The sequence below is a fragment of the Podarcis erhardii genome, assembly GCF_964252035.2.
Source record: "Podarcis erhardii genome assembly, chromosome: 11".
Lineage (NCBI taxonomy): Eukaryota > Metazoa > Chordata > Lepidosauria > Squamata > Lacertidae > Podarcis > Podarcis erhardii.
In genome coordinates this window covers 1,402,483-1,420,275 of record NC_138501.1, presented here as the reverse complement: position 1 = coordinate 1,420,275, position 17,793 = coordinate 1,402,483, and the positions used below count along the sequence as shown (strand labels likewise).

At 40.1% G+C, this 17,793-nt stretch overlaps 1 protein-coding gene across 8 annotated transcripts in view; it reads left to right on the top strand.

Annotated features, from left to right (window-relative positions):
* Positions 1-17,435, top strand: part of TRPM3 (transient receptor potential cation channel subfamily M member 3) — a gene marked incomplete at its 5' end in the record, with an annotated part of 405,379 nt that extends 387,944 nt beyond the window's left edge. For all 8 annotated transcript variants that reach the window (XM_081880910.1, XM_081880909.1, XM_081880905.1 and 5 more), the window contains 4 exons: positions 1,769-1,919; positions 3,719-3,918; positions 6,275-6,407; positions 14,667-17,435. In XM_081880910.1, the coding sequence (XP_081737036.1) occupies positions 1,769-1,919; positions 3,719-3,918; positions 6,275-6,407; positions 14,667-16,113 (1,931 nt within the window). In that variant the 3' untranslated portion in view covers positions 16,114-17,435. The remainder of the gene's footprint in view (positions 1-1,768; positions 1,920-3,718; positions 3,919-6,274; positions 6,408-14,666) is intronic.
* Between the last annotated feature and the right edge of the window lie 358 nt (positions 17,436-17,793).

Genomic DNA, 17,793 nt, shown 5'->3' with positions numbered 1-17,793 from the left:
TTACAAAATTAAATTTTGCATCTTTGCATTTCACTACTTTTCCTATTCTTGTTATATCATTACTTAAAATATTAAATTACTCATTCTGAATAGGTAGTAATTTCATCTTACAAATCTTCTGATAACCCTGCTAGTGATGTTAATTGCTTACAGATGTCTTTCAAATATAATATAAATTTATTCCAGTCTTTTAGGAATACTTGATCTCACTGGTTCCGGATTCTTCCTGTCAGTTTTGCTAGTTCTGCAAAGTCCATCAATTTCATCTGCCACTCTTCTTTTGATGGTACTTCATGATGTTTCCATTTTGGGGCTAACAAAATTCTGGCCGCAGAACAATTTTTTATCTTGTCTCGGTATCTTTTACCCACTATACCCAATAAAAAAAGGTTTCTGGTTTTTACTCTGCATTGCTCCCTCACACTCCAGTCCAAAGATAATTTTAAATAAAGTCCATTCAACCTCGATTGATGGGGGAGGGCATAATAAAACCTTGTTAAATTCCTTCTCAAACATAAATCAAAAGCTCCCCCCCCCTCTTTTCTTTGGTGCCAGACAGAATAACATAGCCACAGCTACACACATCTCTTTCATTTTGCAGGGGAGGACAAGGGGGGAAAAAGATTTGGAAACCAAATGAAAGCACAAAGCACCTTATGCGCCCCCTTCCTTCCCGGTTTTAAGGGTTTTCAAGCTTCAGAAAAATCAAATACCTTCAAAGATCCAAACCCAGTCCTTTTTGCAGATGATTGATTGCAGCCCGTTATCATATGTCATTTCAGGAGCACCTCATGATTAATGCCAATATTCCAAATTAATGAGGAACCAATCACAAATCATGCCGGAGACAGAGGTTCGTACCCATTCTGCCTTTAAGTTGGCAAACACGGCCTTAAGTGGCACAGTGGGGTGCAGTGAACTCCCCAGAACCCGTTGGGGAACATGGTCAGGATTTTTGCCTCCTAAATCCTGGCTTTCCCTGCCTGAACTTCCCCTCTGCCCCAAAGGGCAGTGGAGAGCTACCGCCATGAATCGTGAGGTCAGGCGGAAACCTTCTTTCTTACTTTTCCATCCTGCGCTGGTCAAATGATCTCTTTGCTTACTTCTTTTGAGGAGCTCTGCTACACTATATATTACCAAAATCAAAAAAAATTATAGCAGAACAAAAAAGTTTAGCATACGTATTTTAATCAGTTCATGACCATAATTTACTGAATGCTGTTTTAGAACATGCAGTAAACATCTTGAAACAAAAGGAAATGCCAGGGAAAGCTGCTCCTTCTGAAGACTTCATTGTATTTCTCAGCAAACTGCTTTAAAGAACCCACCTTAAACTGAAAACAGTGGCAGCATTAAGATAAATTCAACAGTGAGATTAATAACTGAATGACGTAAACTGGAGAATTGACTAAAATGGTTATAGTAAAATATGCAGGAATGATAGATAAGTAAAAAGAACTATGGAAGGAGAAGAAGGGAAGTCAACAGACATATGATATTGTGTAAAATGTTTACTTTGAGATGTATAAATGGGAAATCTAATAATATATAGAACCTACCTTAAAGAAACAAATTTCAATAGCCATAGGAGTGGATATTCTCTGGAAGATTTGCAGATTTGCAGATTTGATCTCAGTGAATGATCAGAGAGTGAATGCTCCTGTGGTTTTTAAGCTTTTGATGGTGCCTTTAAAAATTTGATAACTTCTGTTAAGGTTTTGAAAACTGGGATTCTTTTTAATCCCCCTCCTCCCTTGTTTCTTCCCAGCTCCTTGTGGTCAGAATGAAACCAGAGAGGATGGGAAAATAATCCAGCTGCCTCCCTGCAAAACAGGAGCATGGATCGTTCCTGCCATCATGGCTTGCTACCTCTTGGTTGCAAACATCCTTCTGGTGAACCTCCTCATTGCCGTTTTTAAGTGAGTGTCTATTGTTTTAAAATTCAGTGACTGTAGTAAATGTTTCAGGAACTTTTGATGCTCAAGTTTGGAATTTCTAAGATGGGGTTATAGTGATAGTGTTGATAGTGCATTTACATGGTTAACAGCTCAGATTACTTTTGCAGTCAATCAGGAGAATGTAAACTCACAAACTGGTAAAAATATAATGAATTATCTTTTGTTTTTTAATAGTTCAGAGAGTTCTCTTCTGGTCAGAAAAAGGGATCTGACTTAGCAACCTTCCCGTGGATAACTAGATAAGATGCAGGAGACATAGGAAATACGTATCTTCCCATTTTATTGTATTTTACAACTTCCTTAGAGCCCCAAATTGCTTCGAATTTCATCAAATCAGCTGAACACACAGGAAACTGCCTGGTATTAAGTCAGACTCCTAGTCTATCTACATCAGATTTTACAGTGAGGGGCATCCGTTCTCCAGAGTTCCAGGCAGAGGTCTCCCCCTCTCTACTCCAAGCCTGAGCTGCTGCTGCTCTTCTCCCACCAGCCATTTTTCTGGTCAAAATTGCCTCCCCAGCTGCTTTTCCTTTCCGTGGGGGATATTCTGGTGGGCAGGAGATGGCTTCCTAGGAAAAGACTGAGCCTGCCCCCTTCCTACACCACTCTGGTCAGTTTGGAGCTGCCTTGGGGCTACGTTAAAGAAAAATACCAGGAGCCACTGGTTTCTGGGAGGAAGCTAAAATCCTCACTGCTCATGTACAGTGCATGTTATGAGCCAAAGTGCTCCCCACCCGTATAGCCTGGGGGAACCCAGCCAGATGGGTGGGGTATAAATATTACTATTACTATTACTAGGCTGCTTGCATCCAGGACCAGCAACAGCATCCTTGGGCTTCTTTCAGAGCCCCACACCAGCCAAGAGCATGAACCAGTGTTGACCCCAGTTCATGACCATGAGCTGCCATTTCCCACAATGCACCAGAGTGATACACTCTATTTAAATTGCCCCTTGTTGCCACCTGTCGCTGCTGCCTGGACCCATGGAGGGCATTTTGCTGAGAGCCCCTCAAACCTGGAAGCAGCTCAGCTTACTCTGTAAACTTTGTGGACTAGGGAATAATGGACCTCTTAAGAACTGTTGCATTGCTGTTTTGAGTTTTTTACTTGTCCCAGAATTACACTGAAGCCTAAGATTAAACTGGGTTCTTTGACTGTCTTGGTGGTCTGGGAGCATTAGTGCTCTGCTCTTTCCAACACTGCTGAGCATGATGGTGGCACATGTGGGAAGAGCCCATGCGGTGGCCCCTTTCCATGCCAGGTTTATCTCATTTTTCTGAGAGCTCTTGAGTGAGCTTCTCCTATAAGCTCCAAGCTTCCTGTGTTATTTTGGGAACATGACAGCTAGGAGTAATATTGCTGTTGTCCTCACCAGATAATGTAAAAAAGCAGTTTAATGTGGCAAAAAGAATGTCTTTGAAGTGGGTGGCCTAACAGTTGTATTTGAGAAGCTTTAGGTATACAACAAGTTTTTGTTTCTGTTGCCTTATCATGAAATTACTTTTGTAGATGTAGCCCTAAGATTCTTTTCAAGTATGGAACTAACATTATAACATGTGAATAAAGCGAACAAGTGTTTTAAAAGGCCACTATTCTGTGGTACATCTACCAGAGAGCCATGAGTAGCTGCAGATCCCTGCTGAGTATACACTCATGTCTGGGGCTGTGTAATGTATGGAATGGCCCCTATATTGCATGTGAAATTTTAAATGGTAGTTCTGTTTATCAGAAGGCATTTTCTTCCTCTCCTTCTGCTTCAGCAACACCTTTTTTGAAGTTAAATCGATATCTAACCAAGTATGGAAGTTTCAGCGGTATCAGCTTATTATGACATTCCATGAAAGACCAGTCTTGCCCCCTCCACTCATCATCTTCAGTCACATGACTATGATATTTCAGCACATATGCTGTCGATGGCGGAAGCATGATAGCGACCCTGATGAAACAGACTATGGACTGAGTAAGTTTAATTCATCTTCTCCGTCATAGATACAATAAACATATGGAAAATATACTCAGCTCTGCTTAGTTGTCTTGATTTGGAGAGCAGTCAAGAATCATAGCAAGGGCATTAGCACTTCATTTGTTTTATGTACTTTCGTTTGATGTATTTTCCCTTCCCATTCACTAGGAGCTGTAAAATGCCTCCTTCCTTCCTTCCTTCCTTCCTTCCTTCCTTCCTTCCTTCCTTCCTTCCTGTTAGAAATTTCTCTTAATTCAGTTAGCATCACAGGGCAATTCACAATAAAATGACAAAAATACTACCCATCACCCATAGCTATTAGCTATAGATAAACCAGAAGTTTACAATTTCTGGTGTTAATAGATGCCAAAAACAACACAAAGTTTGAGCAAAGAGGTGCATCTTGAGTTGGCAACAAAAACTGATGCACTTCTAAGACCCACAGACAGGATTCCACCACCACAGAGAAGGCCCTATCTGGAGTGATTGCATGACAGGACACACCCACTGGCAGGATCACAAAAGGGCATATTCTGCAGTTTGTAGGGCTGGCAGCCATAGAAATATACAAAGTCAGGTTATATGTCCATCTGGTTCAATAATGTATACTCTGACTAGCAGCAGCTCTCCAGGGTTTCAAAAAGAAAATATTTTCCATCACTTGGTACCTGATCATTTAAACTGGAGGTGGCAGGCATTGAACTGGGAGCTTTTTGCATGAAAAGCATGGGATCTGCCAGTGAAGTATGGTGTCTCTCCTGATCCAAATGGTGGCTTAGTAGCAATATATAAAACAGTCAAATAAAAAAGCAGTCCCACACAGCAGCCTACTGCATGGAAGACCCAGAATGGTCTCCAAAGATCGCTTCAGTGCATACGTATATGGTGTTGAATAGGAGATGGTCCTTCCAATATCCTGGTGCCAGACCATTAGAGCTTTAAATGTAAAAAACAGAACTTCAGCCCGTTGCATTTTAGAACTCTTGCCTGACTACTGCATTCTGGGCCAGTTGCAATCTCCAAATACATTTCAATGGCATCCCACACATTAGATTGAGTATAATCGCCTTTGAAATGCATCAATGCAGGAGAAGGTCTTCTTTGTCACTTTGCCCTGGCTTTCAAACTCCCTACCTAAGGACTCCTCTTTGGGGACCTTCTGCCATTGCACCAAAACCTTCCTTTTTTGGCAGGAATGTGACCACCGGAGCTAGATGTTGCCAAGGCCCTTTGTGGCTCTGTCACACTAGTAGAGTAGCCAAAGGACCCTGACTAGTGGGGAAACGGGCATCACAGTCCTCAACTGCTCAGGCGTTTCTTTACACAGCTGCTTTTGTGTGTAATAATAATCAGCTGAGAGCAAGGAGAGCCAATTTGGTGCCCTTCAAATGTTGCTGGATTACAGTTTCCATCAGAGGTAATAATAATTTTATTATTTATACCCCACCCATCTGGCTGGGTATTCCCAGCTACTCTAGGTGGCTCCCAACAGAGAACTAAAAACAGAATAAAACTTCAAACATTAAAAACTTCCCTGAACAGATGCCAACTCCTGGGGGCCAAACCCTTTTGGGGGCACCAATATTTGTTGTGGGGCACTCCCAAAGTTCAAAAAGCTTGCAAGAGACACTTGTGACATCACACTCACACCATCTCCCTCACAACATGGCGCCTCTGGTTTCCCTAGTTCCTGGTCAGAGCTGGAACCCTACAACCTCTGGAAACTAAAAGGTTGGCTAACCCTGTACATGAGGCAACATATTCTTCCTTTTATCTCTCTCGGTTTGACAAGGACGCGAGCACAAAGAGTACCTCTGGTTACGTAGTTAATTCGTTCCGGAGGTCCGTTCTTAACCTGAAACTGTTCTTAACCTGAAGCACCACTTTAGCTAATGGGGCCTCCCAGTGCCACCGCCCCGCCAGAGCACAATTTCTGTTCTCATCCTGAAGCAAAGTTCTTAACCTGAAGCACTATTTCTGGGTTACCAGAGTCTGTAACCTGAAGCGTCTGTAACCTGAAGCGTATGTAACCCGAGGTACCACTGTATTAGGAATGCCAAAAAACTTAAGAAAGCCACTTTTCAGAGTCTGGCCTACCCTGAAACTGAAAGCCACCATGTCCCACATGAAGTGTGGCACTTGAAATATGTATGGAATATGTATGGAAATATGTACCGTATGTATGTTACAAACCTGAAAATGATTGAAATGTGATTTCTTTGTGGGGGCAGGGGGCGGGGAGATATGCAATTTTGAAGCCACAAAATAGGCAGTGCCTTTCAAAACCTTGTGATGATAGCTAATTAACTTCTTTTAACTGCTGCTTTGTCATTGCCTCATATATCTTCTACAGAGCTTTTTATAACTGATGATGAACTGAAAAAAGTTCATGATTTTGAAGAACAATGTATAGAAGAGTATTTCAGAGAGAAAGATGATAGATTCAATTCGTCCAATGATGAAAGAATCCGGGTTACCTCTGAAAGGTGAAAGATTTTTCATTTTGGTTTCTTACATAGTGTATATTTTGAAATTTGTTACTTTTGAAAGGGAAAAAAAAACTTTAAACAAGGCTTTACTGTCAAGAAACTAGGGTAGATTTTAAAAAATTAAAAAACAGGGTTAAAAAAATTGTAAATCATATTTTTTTTTCATTTCTTTTGTTAAGTTTCTCCTAAATAAGTAGATTAATAAGTATTGTAGCACATCCTGAGGCTTCCAAACATATGTATATTCATAATTTAAAGGTGTAGCTCAGCCATTAAAATTAAATATGAAATTTTAAAAAAGGAAATTTTTAACCAGTATGCAGAAATGGTAAAATTATTTATGCTTGACTGCATAAGCATCAGTCTTCTGGATTTTTTTCTTATCAGTTCACTTTTCTGAACATTATCTCCTTACATTATAAAGATATAAAAGTTATACAGATCAGTTTGTTGTAAAATAATGCAACATTTTGAGTCAGACGTGTCAACTCATGCTAAACATTGCAGGGGCCCAACGACAAGTGTTCAATGTGCAACATATACACGACCTCACACCCTGTTTCGGGAGGAACCAGGGGCGGAGCCAGATGCAGTGGCCTTTGGCTCCTCCTCTCTCACCATCGGCCCTTGCTCTCCTCTTCCCACTGGTGGGATTGTTCTCCCCAGTCATTAGGAAGAGAGTTCCTGGTTCCCAAAGAACCAACCACGGACTTCCGGTCGGCGCCATCGTTTAATGGCGGTTCTAGCCTCGAGCTCCGAGGCAGGACTGCTCCGCAAGTTTGGGTCCGACCCGCTACGGCGAGCGGGGGACCCCTAAAATTACAGGCGTGGAAGCCTGTAAACAAGGAGACTAGGCGGGCACCTTTTGCGCCCCTCGATACTGTAAAGGAGCCTTTTTAAAGGCTCTGGAGCGGCATCGGGGAGAGCGCGGTGCTGAGAGTCGCTACCCAGCTTGTGGAGTGAAGCCGTGTCGCCATGAACGGAGAGCGCCGATTCCTTCCTGAAATAAAGATTTGACTGCAACACCCGTGAGTAAGATTGAGGGATTGAACGGGACACTAAATTTGAAAATTGGCTGAAAACGGGGAAGGCATTAAACAAGGAAGTCTGCCCCCCCGAACTGCATGATTAGCGAAGCAACGAAAATAGCAAGCTGTATTTGAAGGAAAAACCTTTCGCAAACTGTCAAACCTGACATTGGACTTAATATTCCCCCCAATTGGCAGGAGAAGGGGGGAAGATAAAATTGGATATTGTTCCTGCGCGGAAATAATCGTAAAAAAAGACTTTTCACTGCCAAACTCCCCCAGATCGAGCTGCCTGAGCAAGGCACCAGGAAAGGAGAACTGTCAGTCTAAATTGGATACAAAGTAAGGGTTTTTTTTGAAACTTAGCTGTTGGACTTTTGGACTTAAATAAAGCTGTTGAACTTATGGTTAAACTGAAACATTTGTGGATTTACAGTATCGACTCTTGAACTTTTGGCTCATTGCTCTATGTTTCCCTTGCTTCTTTGTTACTCATTTCCCTTTGGACACAATTGAAAGCTCCCTCTAGAGGGTTTAAAGAGAAACTTTGTACATTGAAAAAAGAAACAGTGGGATTTTCCACTTGCAAGCCTACTCTGTGAGAACGACCTTGAGGCCATGAGTGGCCCTGTGGATGAGATAGTAACTAGACATAAATCAAAACAAGCGCAAGCACAAGCACAGAAGAAAAGGAGTTCAATACCAGATATAACACCAGCTGCACAGGAAAAGACAGTAACAGCTTCTATGGAATCTATGACTCAGGCACTGGTCAAAATAAATCAATCTTTGGAAGCTCTGACCAAGCAATCTATAGAACTGACAAAGCAGTCCACAGAAAATTCTAAAAAATTGACAGAATTGACAGCAAGATTGGACTTGAACACGGCAAGCGTATCATCTAACACAGATTCTATAAATAAATTAATTCAAGAAAGTTCTGAAACAAGAAGGATTGCTGAAAGTGCAAAAAAAACTGCAGAGGAAACAAGGGGAAGATTTGAGCCAATCGAAAAAAAAGTAAATGAACATGATGCAACCCTCTCTTTATGGGAACTACAGAGAAAGGAGAAGAATTTAAAACTTAGATTGGTCCCTGAGAGTGAGGGCGACAACCTTGTGGGATTCCTTAAAAACAACTTTGCAGAATTTTGGCATGAGGAATGGGGAGAAGGAGAAGGAGTTGAGATCGAAATAACAACAGCCTTTCGGCTAGGTAGGAGGCAGACAAAGAAACCAAGGGACTGTTTAATCACATTGGGATCCAAGGAACAGAGAGATAAAATATTGAATCTACATTACCAAAAAGCCTTGGTGATCCAAAATTCTCAGGTACAGATTTTTAAAGATATCCCTAAATACATTTTGGAGGTGAGAACCCTCTTTAAAGAATTGGTTGATCTGCTCAAGAAAAACGCCATTCCTTTTAGATGGGAATTTCCACAGGGTTTGTCCTTTAACTTCAAAGGAAAGAAGATCAAAATAAGAACAATCCAAGATAAAGAACAGTTTTTGGGGAGACACCGGGAAGACCTGCAGAAAGGAACTGTAGATGAGGAAGAACCAACTGATATTGCTAACCTGTCATTTGGACTTTTGTTACCACCATCAGAAGAAGAACAGAAACTTGGAGCAGTTGGAGGAACAGGTACTTAGTAACAAAATGTCTCTGCAACTTCTTAGTTGGAACTGTAACGGTTTGAACCTTCCCCGAAAAAGACGCCAAGTCTTTCATATTTTGAAGAGAGAGCAGTTAGACTTAATATGCTTGCAAGAAACCCATATTGTCAGGACACACAGGAAATTATTGATAAATAAGAGACTGGGACAGGAATTTATCTCATCAGACAAAGTGAAGAAAAGAGGAGTGGTGATCTATGCAAAAGAAAAATTGGCTCCAAAAATGATATTTAAAGATGAACAAGGAAGATACCTGGCAATTGAAATACAAATTCAAGGAGAAAAATTTTTGATAGTCGGAGTTTATGCACCAAATGAAGGGAAGGCTGAATTTTTTAAGAAGTTGCATGAGACCTTAATGGACTTTCTGGATTATAAAATCGTATTGATGGGAGATATGAATGGAGTCGTCTCCACAAATATGGATAAAGCACAGAGACAAGTGATTTCAAAGGAGGGGAGACTACCAAAGACTTTTTTTGAAATGACTGAAACTATGGACTTGATTGATATCTGGAGAACAAGGAACCCTCTTGAAAGAGAGGGAACCTTCTTTTCTGAAGCAAAAATGACATGGACAAGAATTGACCAAATTTGGATTACTAGCAGCCTGGCGCCAAGAACCAAAAAGATAGAAATCTGCCCAAAAACCTGCTCCGACCATAACGCTGTAAAGATGGAGATGAAATTAACAACAACTGGATCCTTCAGATGGAGAATGAATGACACCCTATTTAAAGATGAAGAGATTTATAAAAAGGCCCAAAAAACATTGAAAGATTATTTTGAGATAAATTTGAGAACAGACGTGGAGAAAAGAACAATTTGGGACGCTAGCAAAGCTGTCATGCGAGGTTTCCTAATTCAACAGAACTCTATAAAAAGGAAAAGACAAAATGAGAGGAAAGAAATTTTTTTAGGAAAAATGAGAGAAGGAGAAAGGAAATTGAGGTCCAAACCAAAGTCCCAAGAGATCTTGAGAGAGATAAAGTATTATCAGATGCAATACATGGAATTGATGAATCAAGAAATAGAATGGAAAATAAAGCAAATGAGACAAAAAACATTTGAATCTGCAGATAAATGTGGGAAACTTTTGTCATGGCAATTAAAAAAGAGGCAGAAACTGAATACAGTGACCAGCTTAGAGATGGAGGGAAAGACCATCTACAAACCCAATGAGATAAGTAATTGTTTTCAAAGCTTTTTTAGGAAATTATATGCACAAGGGCCAGTAAATGAACAGGAAATTGAAGAATTCCTTAGAAACTACGGATTACCAAAAATTTCAGAACAGAATAAAAGGATCTTGAATGAGAAAATAACAGAACAAGAGATAGAGGGTGCCATCCAGAATATGCAACTGGGAAAATCACCAGGACCAGACGGCTTGACCGCCAGTTACTACAAGAAGCTGAAGGATTGGTTAATACAACCTTTAAAGGAAGTTTGTAATGAAATTATGGAGGGGAAAAAGGCACCTGAATCGTGGAAAGAAGCTTTCATCTCACTTATACCGAAATCAGAGACTGAAAAAAACCAGGTTAAAAACTACCGCCCTATATCTTTACTCAATGTGGATTATAAAATTTTTGCAGACATTTTGGCAAAAAGATTGAAGCGAGTGTTACTAGGGGAGATTCATAAGGACCAAACTGGCTTTCTCCCAGGGAGACATATGTCAGACAATGTGAGGAACATTATCGATATTTTGGAGCTGTTAGAAGTTGACATTAATAGAAAGGCTGTTTTGATTTTTGTGGATGCGGAGAAAGCCTTTGACAACATTTGTTGGAGCTTTATGAAAAAGAATCTCCAAGGGATGGGGGTAGGCCAAGGTTTTGAAAACGGTATAGGTGCAATATATTCGGAACAAAAAGCAAAGTTAATTGTAAATAATGTGGTAACGGAAGAAATACCTATAGAAAAAGGTACACGACAGGGTTGCCCAATATCTCCTCTACTTTTTATATCAGTTCTGGAGGTTTTGTTAAATATGATTAGAAAGGACCAGTTGGTTAAAGGAGTTCAGGTCGGAGCCAGACATTATAAACTAAGAGCATTTGCAGATGACCTAGTTTTGACTTTACAACAGCCAGAAATTAGTACCAAAAGAGTGTTGGAATTAATTGAAATATTTGGTCAAGTAGCAGGATTTAAATTGAATAAACAGAAAACAAAGGTTTTGGAGAAAAATTTAACAATGGAAGAAAGAGAGAGGTTTCAGAGTGAAACAGGTTTGGGAATAACGAAAAAAGTGAAATACCTGGGGGTAAATTTAACATCTAAGAATCTGAATTTATTTAAAGACAATTATGAAAAATGTTGGTCAGAAGTAAAGAAAGATTTAGAAACATGGTCAAGGTTGAAATTGTCCTTGTTAGGTCGAATTGCTACTATTAAGATGAATGTATTGCCTAGAATGCTTTTTTTGTTTCAGAACTTACAAATTCTGGACAAGATGGATTGTTTCAAGAGGTGGCAGAAAGATATATCAAAATTTGTCTGGCAGGGCAAAAAGCCCAGAATTAAGTTTAAGATTTTAACTGATGCAAAGGATAGAGGGGAATTTGCCCTGCCGGACTTAAGATTATACTACGAAGCAGCAGCTTTCTGCTGGCTGAAAGACTGGCTACTTCTTGAGAACACAGACATCTTAGATTTGGAAGGATATGATAATTGTTTTGGTTGGCATGCATATTTATGGTATAACAAGGCAATGGTGTACAAAGGTTTTAAAAATCATACTGTTAGAAAAGCATTGTATAATGTTTGGAGCAGATACAAAGATCTACTGGAAACTAAAACTCCCAGGTGGTTGTCACCAATGGAAGCCAAGGGGGTGAAAAAACTTAATATGGATTCTAAATGGCCAAAATATTGTGAAATCTTAGAATATGAAGGTGAAAGGGTAAAGCTTCAGAGTTACGAAAAACTAAAGTCCAAAGTTCAAGACTGGCTGCATTACTATCAGATAAATGAGACATTTAAAGAGGACAGGAAAATAGGATTTCAGAAGGAGAGGTCAAAGTTAGAAACGGAACTGTTAGAACCCAATACTAAGAATCTGTCAAGAATGTATAATTTGCTGCTTAAATGGAATACACAGGAGGAAACGGTGAAATCAGCTATGATTAAATGGGCACAGGATATCGGTCATGACATTATGTTTGCTGACTGGGAACAGTTATGGACCACTGGTGTTAAGTTTACGGCATGTAATGCCTTAAAAGAAAATATAATGAAAATGATCTACAGGTGGTACATGACCCCAGTCAAGCTTGCAAAAATTTACCATTTGCCCAATAATAAATGTTGGAAATGTAATGAGAACGAAGGTACCTTTTATCACCTATGGTGGACCTGCCCGAGGGTGAAAGCTTTCTGGGAAATGATCTATAATGAAATTAAGAAAGTCCTTAAATGGACATTTACTAAGAAACCAGAGGCTTTTCTCCTGGGCATGGTTGGCCAATTGGTGCCAAAGAAGGATAGGACTTTCTTTATGTATGCTACTACTGCAGCAAGGATTCTTCTGGCAAAGTATTGGAAGATGCAAGAACTACCTACTCTGGAAGAATGGCAGACAAAGGTGATTGACTTCATGGGACTGGCAGAGATGACCGGCAGAATTCGTGACCAGGGGAAAGAGGCAGTGGAAGAAGACTGGAAGAAATTTAAAATATATCTTTAAAACTGTTGTAAAATTGAGGAGTGTTAAGATGTCAAGGGGTAAGAAGCAGAGAACTACAGCTGTAATTAACAAATTTATGGGAATTTAATGAAGGGAACTAAATGGATAAATTGACGAAAGGGAGGTAAGGGGAAGTCGATTGAAAGAAGTTATAAGAAAATAAGATTATGAATTTATTTATGTTTGATTTGTTTATGTTTGTTTGTATTTTGTGATGTGTTTGTTTTTTAATTATGTGTTTTAAAAACTGAATAAAAATTATTATTAAAAAAAAAAAGAACCAACCACGTCCTCCTAAGCTTTGTCTTGCCCTGGACCCAGCTGGCTGCTTCAGTTCTAAGGGCACAGAATGCAGGTCCATCATACTTAGTTTTTCCCCTTAAGGCTTTTAAAGGCCACCCAAGAGCTGGCTCTCCTTCTGCAGAGCTTGGGGTTTGATTTTGGCTGCCAGCAGTGTTTCTGTATCTGACTGGGAGGGGCAGGAGGTCTGTCCTGAGAAATGCAGGGTCCTCGCAGGTGGGAGAGCGACCACTTTCCCAATTCCAGTTTGGACAACAAGACACGAATCAAGAAGGCACACACCCCGGGGGATATCTGGATAAGCAAACATGAGAGAGTTGTTTGTTTGGTGGTTTTTTGCAAAGCACCAAATTCCTCTTTCTCTCTCCCCCCCCCCCCCCCCGCCCATATCAAATCTTTTACTTTGAAATCATTTTTATTTGATTTTACAAATGCAAATTAATTACAATGTCAAATAAATATCCATAAAAAGAGATTACTTTGAATCTTGGGACTTCCCCCCATCCCCTCCATGGGTCCTATTGTCAACATTTCCAGCTGCGTATTATTTCATAGTCTATGTTTTGCATTTATCCATATTGTCCATAATATTTGTTACATTAAAAGTGGGATTAAAATCCTGCTAATGTTGTCATCTGCTTACAGTGGTCTCCTAAATAAATTGTAAACTTTCCCCATTCTTTCTTCAATTTCTTGTCTTCTTGGTCCCTGAGCTTTCTGGTCAGCTTTGCCATTTCAGCGTAGTCTAGCAGCTTAGCTTGCCATTCCTCTCTGGTAGGGACTCTTTCTTCTTTCCATCTCTGGGCCAGTAGCATCCGTGCTGCTGTTCTCGCATACATAAAAAGTCTTTTCTGGTCCTTTGGGATGTTGGTACCTATAACTCCTAATAGAAAAGCTGCTAGGTTTTCTTTTTTTACAAAGGTTATTTTAAACATTTTTTTCAGTTCATTATAGATCATCTCCCAGAAAGCCTTTATTACCTTACATGACCACCACATATGATAAAAGGTACCTTCTTTTTCTTTACATTTCCTGCAGGTATTTGTACTTGTTTTATAAATTTTTGCTAGTTTACCACTGGTACATCATTTCCATATAGTTTTCTTGCAGCATACAACATGCCATGAATTTCAAATCCGTTTTCCATAACCTTTCCCAATCTGAAATCTGAATATTATACCCCAAATCCCTTGCCCAGTGTATCATTACCAACTTGACCTGTTCATCTTTTGTATGCCATTCCAAGAGGAGTGTATACATTTTCGACAGTGATTTAATATTGTTTTCTAACAGATCTTTTTGAAATCTTGAAATCTTATAACTAAAACCTTTCTTTTTATCTGTTTTGAAAATATCATTTAGTTGGTTGAACTGTAACCAATCCGTTAATAAATCCCTTATCTCTTCAAAATCTTTCAATGTTAGCACCATCATTCCCACTCTGTTAAATTGGATGCAAGAAACCTGAAGTTTAGTAAATCATACTAACCTATTTGTTCAGTCTGAAATTAACTATGCTTTCCTCTCTCTTCCTTTTTTACTTTTCTTTTGTAGGGTAGAGAATATGGCCATGCGATTAGAAGAAGTGAATGAACGAGAGCATTGCATGAAGGCTTCACTTCAGACTGTAGACATCCGGCTTGCTCAACTGGAAGACATGATAGGGCGAATGGCTACAGCCTTAGATAAGCTTACTGGCCTAGACAGAGGGGAGGCCACTAAGATACGGTCTCGAACATCCTCTGACTGTACTGACACAGCCTACATTGTCCGACAGAGCAGCTTCAACAGCCAGGAGGGAAACACATACAAACTTCAAGAAAGCATTGATCCCACGGGGGAGGAGTCCATGTCACCAACCTCTCCAACAGTCATTCCCCGCTTGCGAAGTCACTCCTTTTATGCAATGAACATGAAGGACAAGTGCGGGTTGGAGAAATTTGAAAGCATTTTCAAAGAAAGGTCCCTCAGCCTCCACCGTGCCAGTAGTTCTCACTCTGTCTCAAAAGAGCAAAAAATCCCTTCTTTAGTGCCTACAAGCACTCTGTCAATTGCCCCGGACTCCAGACGGCCTTCCTCTTGCATAGATATTTATGTCTCAGCCATGGATGAGCTGCAGTCTGTCATAGAACCCCTTGACAGTTCAATGAACATCCTTGGGACTGGAGATCCAGCTCTCCAAGCTCAGATAGCTTCCAGTGTTGTCTCCAGTAATGCTTATGTCAGCAGTACTCCGGGTGATAGAATTTCTGGCAGGAGTATTGATTATGAAGACCAATCGATGGAAACAAGAGTGTTTTCTTCAGACTATTCACAAATTGCAGATTGCTCAAACCCCTGGGAATCAGATCCTCCCTTGTACCATACTTTGGAGAGGTCTAAAAGCAGCCGATACCTGGCTACAACCCCATTTATTTTAGAGGAAGCACCAATAGTAAAATCTCACAGTTTCATGTTCTCTCCTTCTCGGAGCTATTTCAGCAGCCTTGGAGTGCCAGTCAAAACAGCAGAGTACACAAGCATTACAGACTGCATTGATACAAGGTGTGTCAGTGCTCCTCAAACCATTGCAGAAAGGTCGAGCTTTCCTGGAGTTCATGGAGACAAAATTGATGACTTAGGATGCTGCCACCCAGAGAGGGAAGCGGAACTAAGTCACCCAAGCTCTGACAATGAGGATACCGAAACCAAAGACAAAAAAGCAGTTCCCTTGTCATCTCAAGATAGCAATACATCTAGAACATTGTCCAACAATATCCCTCTTCCAAAAATAGAGAGGGCCAACAGTTACTCTGCAGATGAGTCCAACTTGTTGTATGCACACACAAAGAAAAGCTACTCCATCAGTGATAAACTTGACAGGCAGCGCAATGCAACAAGCCTCCGAAGTACATTCCAGAGGAGCAAGTCATCCAGACCAGAGAACAGGTCGGACACCTTATCAATGAGAAGACTCTCTAGAACAGGTGCCTTCCATAGCTTTGAGAGCAAGCATAGTTAGAGATAATATGTGCATCATAACAAGAAGAACTGTCTGAGACTTGCCTGCTCTCCAGTTTTTTCATTAGCAGAATGAAGTAACTTCAGACCATTATATGTCAGCAACAGCTGGCATCTGCCAACAGTGAAGTTAGCACTTTCATAACGTCAATGTCAAGCACTGAGGTTCTGTATCTTGACCTAGTTGGCATTTGCACTTAATGGGAGGGGGAGGGGAGGGGGAGGGGAAAGGAAAAATTATAGAGACATTTTTTAAAATAAATAAATGGGTGAGCAGTTTAAGAAATCTGCCTTTCAAAATAGGGATATATTGGTTTGAAAGAGAAACAAAATAACATGCATACAAAGAGGGTGTTTTGACTATGCTGGTTTCCACCTCAGTACCATCGCTGTGACAGCTAGTGAGGGCATCTTTGTATTACTCTACAGAAACTGAAAACAAAGTAGCCGTCAACTTTCCCCAGATTTCTCACATCCCTATACTTCTGCCTGATCATTGTAAAAAGAAGTTAGCTAACACGCTCACCGTTCACCTGTATCCTTTTTGTATTAACTTGCAGTGGCACAAATGTCTATATTTTCAAGAAGGGAAGAAAAGATATGCCTTTTGTATAGCAGCATGAGGGAAAGGGAAGAATTTATGTATAGTCACATGAATTCCTGTTTTAAATGGGATTTTTAGCACTGTTGAGCAAGCTCAGGAGGAATGTAATTAAGTGGAATAGTAAATATTTATTTTTTTAAGCACGGGTACCAGTTTAGAAAGTATTTCACAGGACTTTGTTAAAATGTCATAGTGAGAAGGTAGTAAAAAAGAAGAACTGGCATCCTCTTCTCATTGTTCTGTGCACCATGACCATCTCATTCACTATTTTCAAACTATTTTCATTCATTGTCACTGCCATATTCTTCTACCAGTTCCTCCACTTAGCTGCCATTATTTCATTTTAAGGCATGGTTATAACTGAACAATTTGGTGTTTATAGTATTGTATGTGTATCGTGTGGTCTGAACTTGGGTGAGCACAGAACAGCTGGAGATGTTGAATGATGTTCTGTGACAAAACAAATCCTTTTTAGAAGTTAGTTGAAGCACCAAAGTGAAATTAACATTTCTGGTAACTGCAAAAGCCATTCCTTTAAGTATGCTTCCGTTGTCTAGAAAGGCAAGATAGCGAAACAATAATACCCTGCCCTGGTATGCAAGAGCCATCTCCCCCTCTGTCTCCCTCAGGCCCACCCTCCAACCATGTTTGCAATAGCCCTCTGGGGCTGCAAGGATTAGATGTGGTTCGTGCTAGGCAAGGGGCTAATACAGCAAAAAGAGCACAGTACCATTCAGAAGAAGAAAACCTTAATTGTGAAATGATTTTGGAGAAATCGTTTAATCCTTACTTAGCAATATGCCAGGGCTGCTACCCGCTCTGTAAATGTGCCATTCTCTTTTGTTTCTGACAACATATATGTGAGGTGTTTTTTTAAAAAAAATATATATTTTATTAACAGGCCAATCAAATCACATTATTTCCAAATCACATTAGTTCCAAATTATACAGCCAGATTTTTAAATTTTGTTGGGGGTACCCATACATCAAGCTCCGAATGGGGGTCCAAGCATCACTTATATTGCTGCTTTAATTAAACAGATCTATCCAGTTCTATCCAGATAGTCTCTTTATTAC